The following is a 17,156-nucleotide window of genomic DNA, read 5'->3' on the forward strand; positions in this document are numbered from 1 at the left end:
CACAGTACGCAGCAGAGACACCGACCCAGCGGTGTCTGAGTGCTACTCAGCACGCATGCGTCGGGCGGCCCCTCTCGCCCCGCCCCTTCGCTCCGCGGCGTTCCCGCCATTCCCCGCCCCCTTTCCGCCCGGATATCAGCAGAGTTTTGCCGGATGTTGTTGTGAGTCTGGGAGACACGTGAGGCAGTGCTACGTCATCCCGGGCACGCGCGAGAAACATGGCGGCCGTGGGAGCTGCAGGCGGGAAGGTAAGTAACGGTGCCTGCGAACACACCTGCTTGTCTCTGGAATGGGGGTGTCTTTGCCGCCGGGAGGCGGGCCGGGGAGGGACGGGAGGCTTCTCTCTGTCAGGAACAGCCTGTGGAGACGTAGGAGAGCGGGACTTAGTGGTGGCGACCGTTTTGTCGAGATTGCCGGCTCGGCCCGGGCATGGGGACCCGGTCCTCCCCCGAGGCCGACTGGGCCTCCCGCGCCGCTCGGCTCCGGAGCGGGGGTTTTTATTCGCATTGCTTTTCCTAAGGGATAGGTGCTTGCCTAGTTCCTTTCTTTTTCCGGCCCACTGTTTCCTGACTCTAGCCCTTTTTGTGTTCTTCTGACTCCAGCGTCTTTTCTCTCTTCCTGGAGGCGTTAACCTGGCTTGCCCAGCTTTCCTCTGCTTCGTTCTGGTGAAGGCATCTTTTGTCTCCTTAAGGAGTAGCTGAAAACAGGTGCTGTGCGGCTGTGTGCTTAGAAGAAAAGAGTGAATTGGATTCATTTTACCAACTGCCGAGTTGCTTGGTGGTCGTGAGCAGCAAGGCATGTTTCCACTCAGGGAGCAGGAGATGTACACCATCCCAGGCTTGTCTAGGAAGGCGTTAGTGAAGGTATTTATTGCCTAGACATCTCTCTGATGTTCCCATAGGAGTACCTGGGATGCTGCTATTTTACAGAGGAGGTGAGTGACCCCGTCCGAGTGCGTTTGTAGCTGGGATTGGGTGCGGAGGAGATTTCGTTGTACAGTACCTGATTACGTTTCAGACGCACTTCTCAGTGCCTGTTATTTAGGGCTGTGTAGACGTGCCATTGGCAGCATTTCCCACCGTCGGACTATTTCGTAAACAGTTGGGTCTCATCTAACCCTGAGGACTATTTACTTGTCTACAGTAACTTACTCTGTGCCTGAGTTTCTCACTCGCTTTATGGTGCCCTCTGCATCCCACTTTGAATTATTTGACAATGTTTGTGATTTGGTGTCTGGACTTCTACACTTGGCGGTGGAATAACACATATGATCTTGGTTTCGCTGTTACTCTGAAGTGTGACTTTGGGAAGTGGAGCAAGCGTGACTTCTCACTCCTTCATACTCTTTTTTTCCCCCAGAATGGAGGTCATGCCAGTGATTATTTCTTGCATTGGAGTTGTTAGAATTACGTGAAATAGTTACATTAAAAAGAGATTTTTTGAATGATAGCTTGGTCATCGTTTTTGGGGTATTCATGCGCTTTGTCTTCTCAGTTTTGGTCGTCAGGGTGGGTGTTGATCTGCTTGACTCACTACATATTGAAGGTTATCCTGCTTGAGTTTAACTCTGGATTGATCCAATTTAGGGCTTTCCAGGAAGGGATCCTTTTATTTGGACTGTATTCCCCTCTTTCAGGTGTGGATTGATTCTGATAGAACCCTTGAGATAATGAAGCAAAATTGTGAAATGGCATAATTTTTTTTTCACCCTTTCCTTCCAGCTACTGTTTCATAATCTGACTTAGTCTTTTATTTCATAACTACTCCATTACCTCAGCCTCATTCTCACTCACTTCATTGAATTTATTGTGTGTGTGTGTGTGTGTGTATTTATTCATTTACTTACCCCTTGCATGTGGTACTTTAAAAAAATACAGACACTTTAAAAATACAGGTACTTTAAAAAAATACAGGACCATAACCCAGTTCTACTGAATTAGGATCTCAGTGTTGAGACTAGGCTATAGAGTAACTTTTCTAACAAGTCTGTTTTGCGTTATTTGAACTTTGAGAGTTTGAAGTGATGGAGGGAGGAAGTTGATCTCTGTCTTAAAGAAGGAGCAGTGTTAGATAACATTTAAGAGCTTGGACACTGGAGCCAAACTAGTTACAGAAAGTAACTTCCCACTGTGACTTCAGTCAAATTACTTAACCTCTCTGTGCTTCCGTCTCCTCATCTGTAACAGGGGAATGGTAATAGTACCTACTTTATGGGATTGTTAGGAGAATTAGTAAATGCAGTAGAACAAAGCATGCCATGTAGTAGATGCTGTGTACATGTTATTCATCATTGTAATTTCTCTGCGAGTTATTGGTTGAGTTTTGTAGAATTTTAGATTTAGAATATGGTTTTTGGTATATGTGTGAACTTTATTGTTGAAGTTATCTCTACTAAATCTTATTGTTATTTTAGGGATTGAAAAATACCTTTTAAAAGTCATGTAGTTTTGATGAATAAAAAATCATCACAGTAGGGTAATAGTTAAATAAGTGGAGCCTGACTGGGTTTAAACCCTAGTGACACTGCATTATAGTTGTGTTTGGGGAAATTACTTTACTTTCCTGTGCCCCAGTTTTCTCATTTGTGAAATGGGGAATAATATTTATATTTCCATCATGGAGTTGTAGAGAGGATTAAATGGCTTACTGTTTGCAAGGCATTAAGAATAGTACCTAGTGTCAAATAAATGCTCAATAAATGTTAGTTGCTATTATTACTATTGTTAAGGAAAATCAGACTGTTTTCAATTTCAATTTGAAAGGTTTTTATTGGTTAGGAAATAGTTAAATGGTCATTTTCCACAAAGAGATTAATGCTGCCCACAAATGCAGAAACAATATAGTTATGTAGAATAAATTAGAGGGAAAAAGGAGGTTAAAAAAAAGTAAATAAAGGTAGGAAAAGTAGAAGGAACCACAAGTACACTTATTAAATAAAAACTATGCTTTAGTGGGCTACAGTTCACCTCTAAGTTTTCTAGCAGCCAAAGAGGGAAACCTGATCAGTTATAGGAATTACAGGATCCATAGTAAAATAAAACCAAAAGCAAAAGCCCTAAAATTTGGTTACTGGAGATTTGACTGAAGAACAAAGTCTCCTCTAGGTTCTTTGCACTGTGTGCCCCTTAGTGTGATGATGGTTTTATGCCAATGGGTACTTCAGTAGTTCAGAAAACATGGGATACCAATTTGATGTATTCAGTTCTCTGGTGATTTGGCTAAATTCAAGGGTAGATTTTTGTTAGCATGAGTGGATGGATTCAATTTTGCACATACATATGTGTGAGTATATGTATATATTTTTAGTGGGGCTTTTGCAAGTGGGTTTGAGTTTAATTGTAAGCCCTGATCTTGGGAGTTCAGCTATTCTTTGTTGCTATGTATGTGTAGAACTATCTGGTTTAACAGTTAACTAAATGGGATAAGAATAACATCCTGTTGTGAATATTGAGGAGAGAAATAGGAGCACTACTTGTAAAGGCCATCCTGCAGCTTGTCTAACAGGTGAACAGAATTGAATTAATGTGGAACGAGTTGAATTTACTTATGACAGAGAAAGTGGAAGAGAGGAGATAGCCTGAGATAGGTTTTGACTCTGTACTCAGTGCTCCGATGGTTACAATTTACTTTCTTTTATTTATTCAAAAAATATTTATTAGCACCTGATTTGTTCCAGGCACTATACTAGGCATTGGGGATGCATCAGGTAGCCCTTTACCTTGGAGCTTATAGACTTCAGTTCTTCAGGAGAAGAACAAACAGCCACCCGTTTGCCTTGTCTAAATAAGAAAAGCAGTATGAAAGTTTTTGAAGTGGGTGCTATTTTTAGTGACTGTTTGAATTCTGAAGATCTGTAAACGGACTACTCACCATTAGGGCAGGGCCTACATCTGCATCTAACCTAGATTCTGGCACATAGTAGGTATTCAGTGATGAGGAATGAGAGAGACCATAGAGAAAATGAAGGGGGACTAGTGTGAGAGAGAGAGGAGGTTCATTAATAAGCACTCTTGTTTTGGAGTTAAAAAGTCCTATGTAAAATGTACACTTGCATTTCACTCTTAGGTCTGTTTTTGCTGATTTTATTGGAATTGAGTTCTGTTGGAGATAACTTAAAGCAATTAGGAAAGCAGCTGTTATTTTTTTCTTTGAGTTTGTTTTGATGGCATTTTTAGTAAGGTTTTATTTTATAGCTTTAATTTGGCCCCTTTCAATTCCTTTTAGATATATTTATAGTCATGTGAAGCTGTTGTGCTTAACAAAGGTAAAGAATATTTTGGTATTTAGTAGATTTTCCTGGAGATTTTTCTTATCCTAGACTAGTTCTTTTATGTAACATGGCAACACCTGCTTGGTATAGGATATGACTATGTCTTCTTTATTTTTCTGGTATTCATTAGAGTTAAACTAAACATTTGAATATCTTCTGTGTGCTGAGTTCTTTGGATACAAGAGTAGTTAAATACTTTTTTGACTTTGCAAAAAGAGTAGTTTGCTGTTTTAACAAGGTACTGCAATTTGTGAGCTAATAAAACACGGCTTTCTCGAAAGAATTCAAATGGTAAGTCTGCATTGATGGGACATAGCTGCTAGGACTAGATGAAAAATTATAACCCAAACTTTTTGTTTGGTGGAAGAAAATCCTTATGAAATCTATTGTCTCTTACTGTGTGATACTATCATGTATATGTATTTGTTGGCATAGGAGAGGTCATTTAGTCCTCATTGTACCTCCCTGGGCAGCTGAATCATTCATGACCTCCTGTGTGACATTGTTTCACACTGTTGCCCTTAAAAAGCAATAATAGTTCTGTTGTTTTTTATTGAGAATTGTACCATCCTCAATACTGCCATATTTTCACTCAGAATTTCTGTGGGTTGTTGCCCTTAAAACCACATGTGTTCCACATTTTAGTTCAGTGGTCATACTGATAAACACATCCCAGATAAAACTTACTGTTTACTGTCTGTATTCCCTATCTTAGTGAATAACCTCGTTCACTCAGTTTTGTCCTTGACTCCTCTCCCCTTCGTCTCCCACATTTTCAGTCATGAAGTACTGTTATTTTGATTTTCTAAGCTGTCTGCCTTTTCCTCATCCCCACTTCCACTGCCTTAGGTCAAGCCACCATGAGTCAGTCCTTTCCTGGAATACTGTGGGTGTTCCTTCTTGGCTGTGCAGCCAGTGTGTCGACTTAGGAAAAGCAGGTGTGACCATGGCATTCCCCTGCTGGAACTTTCTAATGACTTTCTAGTGGCAAGTGAGTTTTCTTTTTTTTTTAAACAACCTAACTTGTTTAATACAGGTATACTTATTTTATTTTATTTTTTTGGTATCATTAATCTGCAATTACATGAAGGACATTATGTTTACTAGGCTCCCCCCTTCACCAAGTCCCCCCCACATACCTCTTCACAGTCACTGTCCATCAGCGTAGTAAGATGCTGTAAAATCACTACTTGTCTTCTCTGTGTTGCACAGTCACCCCCCACTATACATGCTAATTGTAATGCCCCCCCTTTCTTTTTCCCTGCCCTTATCCCTCCCTTCCCACCCATTCTCCCCAGTCTCTTTCCCTTTGGTAACTGTTAGTCCATTCTTGGGTTCTGTGATTCTGCTGCTGTTTTGTTCCTTCAGTTTTTTTTTTGTTCTTATACTCCTAATATGAGTGAAATCATTTGGTACTTGTCTTTCTCCGCTTGGCTTATTTCACTGAGCATAATACCCTCTAGCTCCATCCATGTTGTTGCAAATGGTAGGATCTGTTTTTTTCTTATAGCTGAGTAATATTCCATTGTGTATATGTACCACATCTTCTTTATCCATTCATCTGCGGATGGACATTTAGGTTGCTTCCATATCTTGGCTATTGTAAATAGTGCAGTGATAAACATAGGGGTGCATCTGTCTTTCTCAAACTGGGCTGCTGTATTCTTAGGGTAAATTCCTAGAAGTAGAATTCCTGGGTCAAATGGTATTTCTATTTTGAGCATTCTGAGGAACCTCCATACTGCTTTCCACAATGGTTGAACTAATTTACATTCCCACCAGCAGTGTAGGAGGGTTCCCCTTTCTCCACAGCCTCGCCAACATTTGTTGTTGTTTGGTTTTTGGATGGCAGCCATCCTTACTGGTGTGAGGTGATACCTCATTGTAGTTTTAATTTGCATTTCTCTGATAATTAGTGATGTGGAGCATCTTTTCATGTGTCTGTTGGCCATCTGTATTTCTTTTTTGGAGAACTGTCTGTTCAGTTCCTCTGCCCATTTTTTAACTGGATTATTTGATTTTTGTTTGTTGAGGCGTGTGAGCTCTTTATATATTTTGGACGTCAAGCCTTTATCGAATCTGTCATTTACAAATATATTCTCCCATACTGTAGGGTTCCTTTTTGTTCTTTTGATGGTGTCTTTTGCTGTACAGAAGCTTTTCAGCTTAATATAGTCCCACTTGTTCATTTTTGCTGTTGTTTTCCTTGCCCTGGGGAGATATGTTCAAGAAGAGGTCACTCATGTTTATGTCTAAGAGATTTTTGGCCCTGTTTTTTTCTAAGAGTTTTATGGTTTCATGACTTACATTCAGGTCTTTGATCCATTTCGAATTTGCTTTTGTATATGAGGTTAGACAGTGATCCAGTTTCATTTTCTTATATGTAGCTGTCCAGTTTTGCCAGCACCATCAGTTGAAGAGACTGTCATTTCCCCATTGTATGTCCATGGCTCCTTTATTGTATATTAATTGGCCATATATGTTTGGGCTAATGTTTGGAGTCTCTGTTCTGTTCCGCTGGTCTGTGGCTCTGTTCTTGTGCCAGTATCAAATTGTCTTGATTACTGTGGCTTTGTAGTAGAGCTTGAAGTTGGGGAGCGAGATCCCCCCCACTTTATTCTTCCTTCTCAGGATTGAGAACACTTTATTCCTTCCTTATCTTTGGCTACTCGGGGTCTTTGGTGGTTTCATATGATTTTTTGAACTGTTTGTTCCAGTTCATTGAAGAATACTGTTGGTAATTTGATAGGGATTGCATCGAATCTGTATATTGCTTTGGGCAGGATGGCCATTTTGACGATATTAATTCTTCCTAGTCAGGAGCATGGGATGAGTTTCCATTTGTTAGTGTCCTCTTTAATTTCTGGCAAGTGAGTTTTCTTCAGGATAAATTCCAAACTCCCAAATTTATGAGCATGGCTTATAAAACCCTTTATGATCTGATCTAGTCTTTACTCTTGTCTCTAAACTCTACTGTCTGATCTGGGTTGCAGCTGTGCACTGAACTAGTGCTCTCCTGTTAGTACATATGCCCTCTTTCAAGAATCTATACCTTCTCCTCCTTAAAATGGCCCTTCTTCATGTCTCAGCTTATAAGTCAATCTAGTTAAGTCTTCCTGGTTTCTCATCCTGCTTTTAAGTCTAGGTTAAATACCATTTATTAGGGCCTGCTGTAAGCCTGTTCATACTTTATCATATGTTGTAATATCTGCTTTCTTGTCCTAATCCTCGGTTAGATTGTAAGTGCTATTAAGACAGTGACTAAATCTTATTTATACCTAAAAGCTTGCTCTGTGCCTGGCACATTGTAGGTGTTCACTATACATTCGTTGAAAAATAATTGAAAATGACCTTTCATTCAGGGTCCTTTTGCATACTTCCATCACACTCTGCTATGACCATTTTACTTGCTTACATGATATTACTAGCTTAGTCAGACACTCAGTGTGCGTTTTTCTACCCATACCTCTTATTCCCAATATTTAGTTGATGCTCAATAAATCTTTTGGGTGTATGTGCAAAAAAACTTCTAAGTGAGGGGTAGAGTTTAGACAAGCTATCACCTGTGCTGTTTTGAAAGACTTACTAATTTGCATAGAGGAGGTATAAAAGTATTTTCCAGGTAGAGGGAATGGAATGCATCCAAATAAGGGCACAAAGCTTTGAAGGAACAGGTGAGTTCAGAGTGGCCTAAGGCAGGAAGTTTGTATGTATTGGTGAGGGGTGTTGTGCAGAGGTAAAGGGTGGAGTCAGAAGGATTTTAGGCTCAGGCATGGCATGGTCAGATACATGTTTTATAAAGATCACATTTGGTGGTTGTACACATTGCACACCTGACACAGATTATTGTAAGATGAATAGATTGGGGGAAGAGAGACCAAATGTGATTTTAGCAACCTAAGCTAGAAATGATGACGGTTCTGTGTTAGAGGTGAAGGTTTGAGGGATTTAGGAGATAGCATGGGGTTGGTGAAAGTTATTTAGGATAACTAGGTAGATGGATGGATGTCTTTGACAGAGTTGGGAATATCAGATGACTAGCTTTAGGATAAAGTATACTGAGTTTGAAATGCCTGTGGTTTATTCAAATGGAGATATAAAGTGGGTGTTTATCTCCTTGGTTGTGGAGCTAATTAGAATTTTGGGCTCAGGAGGCAGGCATATCCTGGGGCTACCTTCTCTCACCCAAAGTTTAAATACCCTATATGCCGAATGGTTTTAGAGAAATTAAATTTTTGTAACTTTTTTGTTGTTAATTTAGCTTGTAAAATTCACATAGGTGCTAAAGTCCAAGAATGTTGTGCATGGTAGGTGTTGAATTTCTATGTTTGGACAGATTCAGGGCAAGAATTTTATCCCTAAATGTAACAGTAAATTTAAAATATTTTGTTTGGATGTTTTAATTTTTGAAAATACAGATTATAATAATTATAATACAGATACAAATTCAGTCCCTCATAAGTGTAGGAACAACATAAAAAATTACTTGTTACTATGTTGTGCAACTTTTGTACCTTTTTCAGCTTTTTCTGCCAGGAGGTAACATCTTGAGTTGAATCGTCCCAACTACATTTCTTCTTACATAGAAAGTTGAATTTATCATCTGTTTGCCTCATTTTTACCTTTGAATTTTAACTTTTGCTAAATTAGAGATCAGTAAGTTTTTTCTAAAACATGTGCTGTGGTCTCCAGAACTCTCTTAGTTATATCTGATGTAGTTCCTTTGCTAAAGGAAAAAAATAATCTGCAGTCGCTGTTGCCATCAGCAGGACATAACTGGAAGTTTTATAAATATACATACCTGCTTAAGCATTTTAACAAAAATTTAAGAATGAGAGCCTGGAAGGCATGAGACAATTTTATTTGAAATGGATAACTTTTTTCCTTTTTTTTTTTTTTTTGAGAGGGCATCTCTCATATTTATTGATCAAATGGTTGTTAACAACAATAAAATTCTGTATAGGGGAGTCAATGCTCAATGCACAATCATTAATCCACCCCAAGCCTAATTCTCACCAGTCTCCAATCTTCTGAAGCATAACGAACAAGTTCTTACATGGTGAAGAAATTCTTACATAGTGAATAAGTTCTTACATGGTGAACAGTACAAGGGCAGTCATCACAAAAACTTTCAGTTTTGATCACTCATTATGAACTATAAACAATCAGGTCAAATATGAATATTCATTTGATTTTTATACTTGATTTATATGTGAATCCCACATTTCTCCCTTTATTATTATTATAATTTTTTTAATAAAATGCTGAAGTGGTAGGTAGATGCAAGATAAAGGTAGAAAACATAGTTTAGTGCTGTAAGAGAGCAAATGTAGATGATCAGGTGTGTGCCTGTAGACTATGTGTTAATCCAAGCTAGACAAGGGCAATAATACATCCATGGATGCAGAAGATTTCTCTCAAAACGGGGGTGAGGTTCTAAGCCTCACCTCTGTTGATCCCCAATTTCTCACCTGATGGCCCCCCTGCGACTGTGCCTGTCTTAGGTTGTTCCTCCCTTGAGGAATCTTACCTGTCTCTGGCTAACCAGTCATCTTCCAGGGCCATACAGGGAAATGTAAAGTTGGTAAGTGAGAGAGAAGCCATATTGTTTGAAAAGCTTAGCTTTTTACTTCTTTGCAGATTTATGCCCTGTGGCTTCTATGCCCAGCATTTGTCTTGAGGTATCTTTACCACTTGGAGGAGTTATGATACTCGGTGAATTCGATATGAGGCACGAATTCTATGTAAGGGTTGTAATTAGGAAGGAAGAAGAAAAGCTATAGAGGTAGCAGATGGAAGAAAACATGGGAAGATGGGTTATTTCTTTGACATATCTTCTTGTAGAGTAACTTAAGCATGTATAGGTTTTAAACTACTAATTAAATTGCACACACACATTAACATAATAGGAATACAGTTACATAACCAAAGCAGATCTATAATTACCAGCCATCTCCAGTGAAGCCAAGAAAACCAGTTAGGCACCCTAGGCATTTGTGAAAATTTGTCTATGATATAATGGATATTGTCCAACTGTACTTGAACAGTCTGAGAGAAATCAGACAAATTAAAACAACCCATTCCTGGGAACTGTTCACATCCCATATGTTCTTTAAACAGTAGATAGTCTGTAGTTGTAAGATTTTGGAGCGCTACAACTTGCACTTCTTCTACTTCTTGTTTGAGTTCCAACAGTACAGATCCAGTCAAATTTGTTGTTTTACTGTATGCACAGGCCAGCTTAGATATCTCCTTCATTCCAATGGCAAGTCCAGGAACCGGTGGGAATAATGCAGCTACAACTGCAGCATCGCCTGGATCTTTGTTGAGGTTTTTTGATGATCATCTTCTGGTATGTCTCTCCCAGAGAGTGCTGAAGTTGGAAGTTGTTCTTCATATCGTATCTTAGTTCATTTTCTGGGTAGCCAAATTAGGCTTTGATCCTCTGTATAAACATAAACAGACCCTTTGCCCACACTTTGATATGCCCTTTATACCATTGTGTAGAGAAAAGGAATATTATCAGAAAAGTGTACATCCAAAGATGATCATCTGACACCCTTTAAGTGATCAAAATTAAGGATATTTAAAGCATGCATTAATCGTTGATTTACAGTTAGTTTTATCCTATCAGTGAGTAATCCCCCTTCTCTTTCTTTTTTTTTTTGTTATCTTTAATCTACACTTACATGAAGAATGTTATGTTTACTAGGCTCTCCCCTATACCAGGTCTTCCCTATAAACCCCTTTACAGTCACTGTTCATCAGCATAGCAAAATGTTGTAGAATCACTACGTGTCTTCTCTCTCTGTCTTGTACAGCCCTCCCCTTTCTCCCACCCCCCTCCATGCATGCTAATCTTAATACCCCTCTTCTTCTTCCCCACCCTTATCCCTCCCTACCCACCCATCCTCCCCAGTCCCTTTCCCTTTGGTAATTCTTAGTCCATTCTTGGGTTCTGTGATTCTGCTGCTGTTTTGTTCCTTCAGTTTTTCCTTTGTTGTTATACTCCACAGATGAGTGACATCATTTGGTATTTCTCTTTCTCTGCTTGGCTTATTTCACTGAGCATAATACCCTCCAGGTCCATCCATGTTGCTGCAAATGGTAGGATTTGCCCTCTTCTTATGGCTGAGTAGTATTCCATTGTGTATATGTACCACATCTTCTTTATCCATTCATCTACCGATGGACATTTAGGTTGCTTCCAATTCTTGGCTATTGTAAATAGTGCTGCGATAAACATAGGGGTGCATCTGTCTTTCTCAAACTTGATTGCTGCGTTCTTACGGGAAATTCCTAGGAGTGGAATTCCTGGGTCAAATTATAAGTCTGTTTTGAGCATTCTGATGAACCTCCATACTGCTTTCCACAATGGTTGAACTAATTTACATTCCCACCAGCAGTGTAGGAGGGTTCCCTTTCTCCACAGCCTCACCAACACTTGTTGTTTGTCTTTTGGATGGCAGCCATCCTTACTGGTGTGAGGTGATACCTCATTGTAGATTTAATTTGCATTTCTCTGATAATTAGTGATGTGGAGCATCTTTTCATGTGTCTGTTGGCCATCTGTATTTCTTTTTTGGAGAACTGTCTGTTCAGTTCCTCTGCCCATTTTTTAACTGGATTATTTGATTTTTGTTTGTTGAGGCGTGTGAGCTCTTTATATATTTTGGACGTCAAGCCTTTATCGGACCTGTCATTTACAAAAATATTCTCCCATACTGTAGGGTTCCTTTTTGTTCTTTTGATGGTGGCATTTGCTGTACAGAAGCTTTTCAGCTTAATATAGTCCCACTTGTTCATTTTTGCTGTTGTTTTCCTTGCCCCGGGGAGATATGTTCAAGAAGAGGTCACTCATGTTTATGTCTAAGAGGTTTTTGCCTATGTTTCTTTCCACGAGTTTAATGGTTTCATGACTTAGATTCAGGTCTTTGATCCATTTTGAATTTACTTTTGTATATGGGGTTAGACAGTGGTCCAGTTTCATTCTCCTACATGTAGCTGTCCAGTTTTGCCAGCACCATCTGTTGAAGAGACTGTCATTTCCCCATTGTATGTCCATGGCTCCTTTATCAAATATTAATTGACCATATATGTTTGGGTTAATGTCTGGAGTCTCTAGTCTGTTCCACTGGTCTGTGGGTCTGTTCTTGTGCCAGTACCAAATTGTCTTGATTACTATGGCTTTGTAGTAGAGCTTGAAGTTGGGGAGTGAGATCCCCCCTACTTTATTCTTCTTTCTCAGGATTGCTTTGGCTATTCGGGGTCTTTGGTGTTTCCATATGAATTTTTGAATTATTTGTTCCAGTTCATTGAAGAATGTTGCTGGTAATTTGATAGGGATTGCATCAAATCTGTATATTGCTTTGGGTAGGATGGCCATTTTGACGATATTGATTCTTCCTAGCCATGAGCATGGGATGAGTTTCCATTTATTAGTGTCCCCTTTAATTTCTCCGAAGAGTGACTTGTAGTTTTCAGAGTATAGGTCATTCACTTCTTTGGTTAGATTTATTCCTAGGTATTTTATTCTTTTTGATGCAATTGCGAATGGAATTGTTTTCCTGATTTCTCTTTCTATTGGTTCATTGTTAGTGTATAGGAAAGCTACAGATTTCTGTGTGTTAACTTTGTATCCTGCAGCTTTGCTGTATTCTGATATCAGTTCTTGTAGTTTTGGAGTAGAGTCTTTAGGGTTTTTTTATGTACAGTATCATGTCATCTGCAAATAGTGACAGTTTAACTTCTTCTTTACCAATCTGGATTCCTTGTATTTCTTTGTTTTGTCTGATTGCCGTGGCTAGGACCTCCAGTACTATGTTAAATAACAGTGGGGAGAGTGGGCATCCCTGTCTAGTTCCCAATCTCAGAGGAAAAGCTTTCAGCTTCTCGCTGTTCAGTATAATGTTGGCTGTGGGTTTATGATATATGGCCTTTATTATGTTGAGATACTTGCCCTCTATTCCCATTTTGCTGAGAGTTTTTATCGTGAATGGATGTTGAATTTTGTCAAATGCTTTTTCAGCATCTATGGAGATGATCATGTGGTTTTTGTCTTTTTGTTGATGTGGTGGATGATGTTGATGGATTTTCGAATGTTGTACCATCCTTGCATCCCTGGGACGAATCCCACTTGGTCATGTCATGGTGTATGATCCTTTTGATATACTTTTGAATTCAGTTTGCTAATATTTTATTAAGTATTTTTGCATCTACGTTCATGAGGGATATTGGTCTGTAATTTTCTCTTTTGGTGGGGTCTTTGCCTGGTTTTGGTATTAAGGTCATGTTGGCTTCATAGAATGAGTTTGGGAGTATTCCCTCCTCTTCTATTTTTTGGAAAACTTTAAGGAGAATGGGTATTTTGTCTTCTCTGTGTGTCTGATAAAAGTCCGATGTAAATCCGTCCAGCCTGGGTGCTTTGTTCTTGGGTAGTTTTTTGATTACCATTTCAATTTCTTTGCTCGTAATTGGTTTGTTTAATTTTTGTGTTTCTTCCTTGGTCAGTCTTGGAAGGTTGTACTTTTCTAGGAAGTTGTCCATTTCTTCTAGGTTTTCCAGCTTGTTGGCATATAGGTTTTCATTGTAGTCTTTAATAATTCTTTGTATTTCTGTGGAGTCTGCTGTGATTTTTCCATTCTCATTTCTGATGCTGTTGATTTGTGTTGATTCTCTCTTTCTCTTAATAAGTTTGGCTAGAGGGTTATCTATTTTGTTAATTTTCTCAAAGAACCAGCTCTTAGTTTCATTGATTTTTGCTATTGTTTTATTCTTCTCAATTTTGTTTATTTCTTCTCTGATCTTTATTATGTCCCTCCTTCTGCTGACTTTAGGCCTCATTTGTTCTTTTTCCATTTTCGATAATTGTGATGTTAGACTATTCATTTGGGATTGTTCTTCCTTCTTCAAGTGTGCCTGGATTGCTATATACTTTCCTCTTAGGACTGCTTTTGCTGCATCCCAGAGAAGTTGAGGCTTTGTGTTGTTGTTGTCATTTGTTTCTATATATTCCTTGATCTCTATTTTAATTTGGTCAATGATCCATTGATTATTTAGGAGCATGTTGTTAAGCCTCCATGTGTTTGTGAGCCTTTTTTTTTTCTTTGTAGAATTTATTTCTACTTTTATACCTTTGTGGTCTGAAAAATTGGTTGGTAGAATTTCAATATTTTGGATTTTGCTGAGGCTCTTTTTGTGGGCTAGTATGTGGTCTATTCTGGAGAATGTTCTGTGCACTTGAGAAGAATGTGTATCCTGTTGCTTTTGGATGTAGAGTTTTGTAGATGTCTATTAGGTCCGTCTGCTCTACTGTGTTGTTCAGTGCCTCTGTGTCCTTACTTATTTTCTGCCTGGTGAATCTATCCTTTGGGGTGAGTGGTGTGTTGAAGTCTCCTAAAATGAATGCATTGCAGTCTATTTCCCCCTTTAGTTCTGTTAGTATTTGTTTCACATATGCTGGTGCTCCTGTGTTGGGTGCATATGTATTTAGAATGGTTATATCCTCTTGTTGGACTGAGCCCTTTATCATTATGTAGTGTCCTTCTTTATCTCTTGTTACTTTCTTTCTTTTGAAGTCTATTTTGTCTGATATTAGTACTGCAACCCATGCTTTCTTCTTACTGTTGTTTGCCTGAAATATGTTTTTCCATCCCTTGACTTTTACTCTGTACATGTCTTTGGGTTTGAGGTGAGTTTCTTGTAAGCAGCATATAGATGGGTCTTGCTTTTTTATCCATTCTATTACTCTGTGTCTTTTGATGGGTGCATTCAGTCCATTTACATTTAGGGTGACTATTGAAAGATACGTACTTATTGCCATTGCAGGCTTTAAATTCGTGGTTACCAAAGGTTCAAGGTTAGCCTCTTTAGTATCTTACCGCCTAACTTTGCTCGCTTATTGAGCTGTTATATACACTGTCTGGAGATTCTTTTCTTCTCTCCCTTCTTATTCCTCCTCCTCCATTCTTCATATGTTGGGTGTTTTGTTCTGTGCTCTTTCTGGGAGTGCTCCCATCTAGAGCAGTCCCTGTAAGATGCCCTGTAGAGGTGGTTTGTGGGAAGCAAATTCTCTCAGCTTTTGCTTGTCTGGGAATTGTTTAATCCCACCATCATATTTAAATGATAGTTGTGTTGGATACAGTATCCTTGGTTCTAGGCCCTTCTGTTTCATTGCATTAAATATGTCATGCCATTCTCTTCTGGCCTGTAGGGTTTCTGTTGATAAGTCTGATGTTAGCCTGATGGGTTTTCCTTTATGGGTGACCTTTTTCTCTCTAGCTGCCTTTAAAACTCTCTTCTTGTCCTTAATCTTTGCCATTTTAATTATTATGTGTCTTGGTGTTGTCCTCCTTGGATCCTTTCTGTTGGGGGTTCTGTGTATTTCCGTGGTCTGTTCGATTATTAACTCCCCCAGTTTGGGGAAGTTTTCAGCAATTATTTCTTCCAAGATACTTTCCATCCCTTTTCCTCTCTCTTCTTCTTCTGGTTCCCCTATAATGTGGATATTGTTCCTTTTGGATTGGTCATACAGTTCTCTTAATCTTGTTTCATTCCTGGAGATCCTTTTATCTCTATGTCAGCTTCTATGCGTTCCTGTTCTCTGGTTTCAATTCCATCAATGGCCTCTTGCATTTTATCCATTCTGCTTATAAATCCTTCCAGAGTTTGTTTCGTTTCTGTGATTTCCTTTCTGGTATCTGTGATCTCCCTCTGGACTTCATCCCATTTCTCATGCGTATTTCTCTGCATCTCTGTCAGTATGTTTATGATTTTTATTTTGAATTCTTTGTCAGGAAAACTTGTTAGGTCTGTCTCCTTCTCTGGTGTCTCTGTGATCTTGGTTTGCCTGTAATTTTGTCTTTTTATGGTGATAGGAATAGTTTGCAGAGCTGGAACTAGTGACGGCTGGAAGAACTTCCCTTGTTGTTGGTTTGTGGCCTTCCTCTCCTGGGAGAATAGTGACCTCTAGTGGCTTGTGCTTGGTAGCTGCGTGCAGACAGGGCTTCTGCTTCCTGCCCGGCTGTTATGGAGTTAATCTCCACTGTTGCAGTGGGCCTGGCCTGGCTCGGGCTGCTGCTCCAAAGTGGTGGAGTTGCGTTGGAGGGGGAGCGACCAGGAGGCTATTTATCTCAGTAAGGGCCCTCCGTTCTCCCTACAGCCCAGGGGATTAGAGTGCCCAGAGATCCTGGGATTCCCTACCTCTGGACTAAGTTTCCTGCCCTGCCCCTTTAGAACTTCCAAAGAGCACCTGCCAAAACAAAACAACGACCACAAAAAAAAAAAAAAAAAAAAGAAAAATGGCCACTCGTTTTTCTTTATTCTCTGGCACCAACCTTGGGCACCCGCTTACCAGACTTGTTCCCCTGTTTCCCTAGTATTGGAGTCCCTATCCCTTTAAGACTTCCAAAAAGCGCTTGCCAAAACAAAACAACAACAACAAAAAAAAAAAAAAGGAAAAAAGGTGGCCACTCGCGTTTCTTTTGTTCTCTGGCGCTGGTCTCTGATACCCGCTCGCCGGTCTTGCTGCCCTGTTTCCCTAGTATTGGGGTCCCTGTCCCTTTAAGACTTCCAAAAAGCACTCACCGCAACAAAACAACAATAACAATAACAACAACAAAAAAAAGATGGCCGCTCGCTTTTCTTTTGTCCTCCGGCACTGGCCTCCAGTACCCACTCACCGTTCTTGCTGCCCTGTTTCCCTAGTATCCAGGGCCCCGCACATGCACTGTGTCTGCGTTCTGGTCCGGATGGCTGAGGCTGGGTGTTCAGCTGTCCTGGGCTCCTTCTCCCTCCGGCTCAGACCTCTCTCCTACTGCCGGGAGCTGTGGGGAGGGGCGCTTGGGACCCGCCGGACCGGGGCTTGTATCTTACCCCCTTTGCGAGG

The 17,156-nt window shown here is 39.9% G+C and overlaps 1 protein-coding gene across 1 annotated transcript in view; it reads left to right on the forward strand.

The window, feature by feature from the left end:
* Positions 1–203: 203 nt before the first annotated feature.
* Positions 204–17,156, forward strand: part of TBC1D15 (TBC1 domain family member 15) — a 124,481-nt gene continuing 107,528 nt past the window's right edge. The window contains 1 exon segment of the mRNA XM_073215602.1: positions 204–248. Coding sequence (XP_073071703.1) covers positions 219–248 — 30 coding nt within the window. The 5' untranslated portion in view covers positions 204–218.

Source organism: Manis javanica, chromosome 10, assembly GCF_040802235.1.
Source record: "Manis javanica isolate MJ-LG chromosome 10, MJ_LKY, whole genome shotgun sequence".
Classification (NCBI taxonomy): domain Eukaryota; kingdom Metazoa; phylum Chordata; class Mammalia; order Pholidota; family Manidae; genus Manis; species Manis javanica.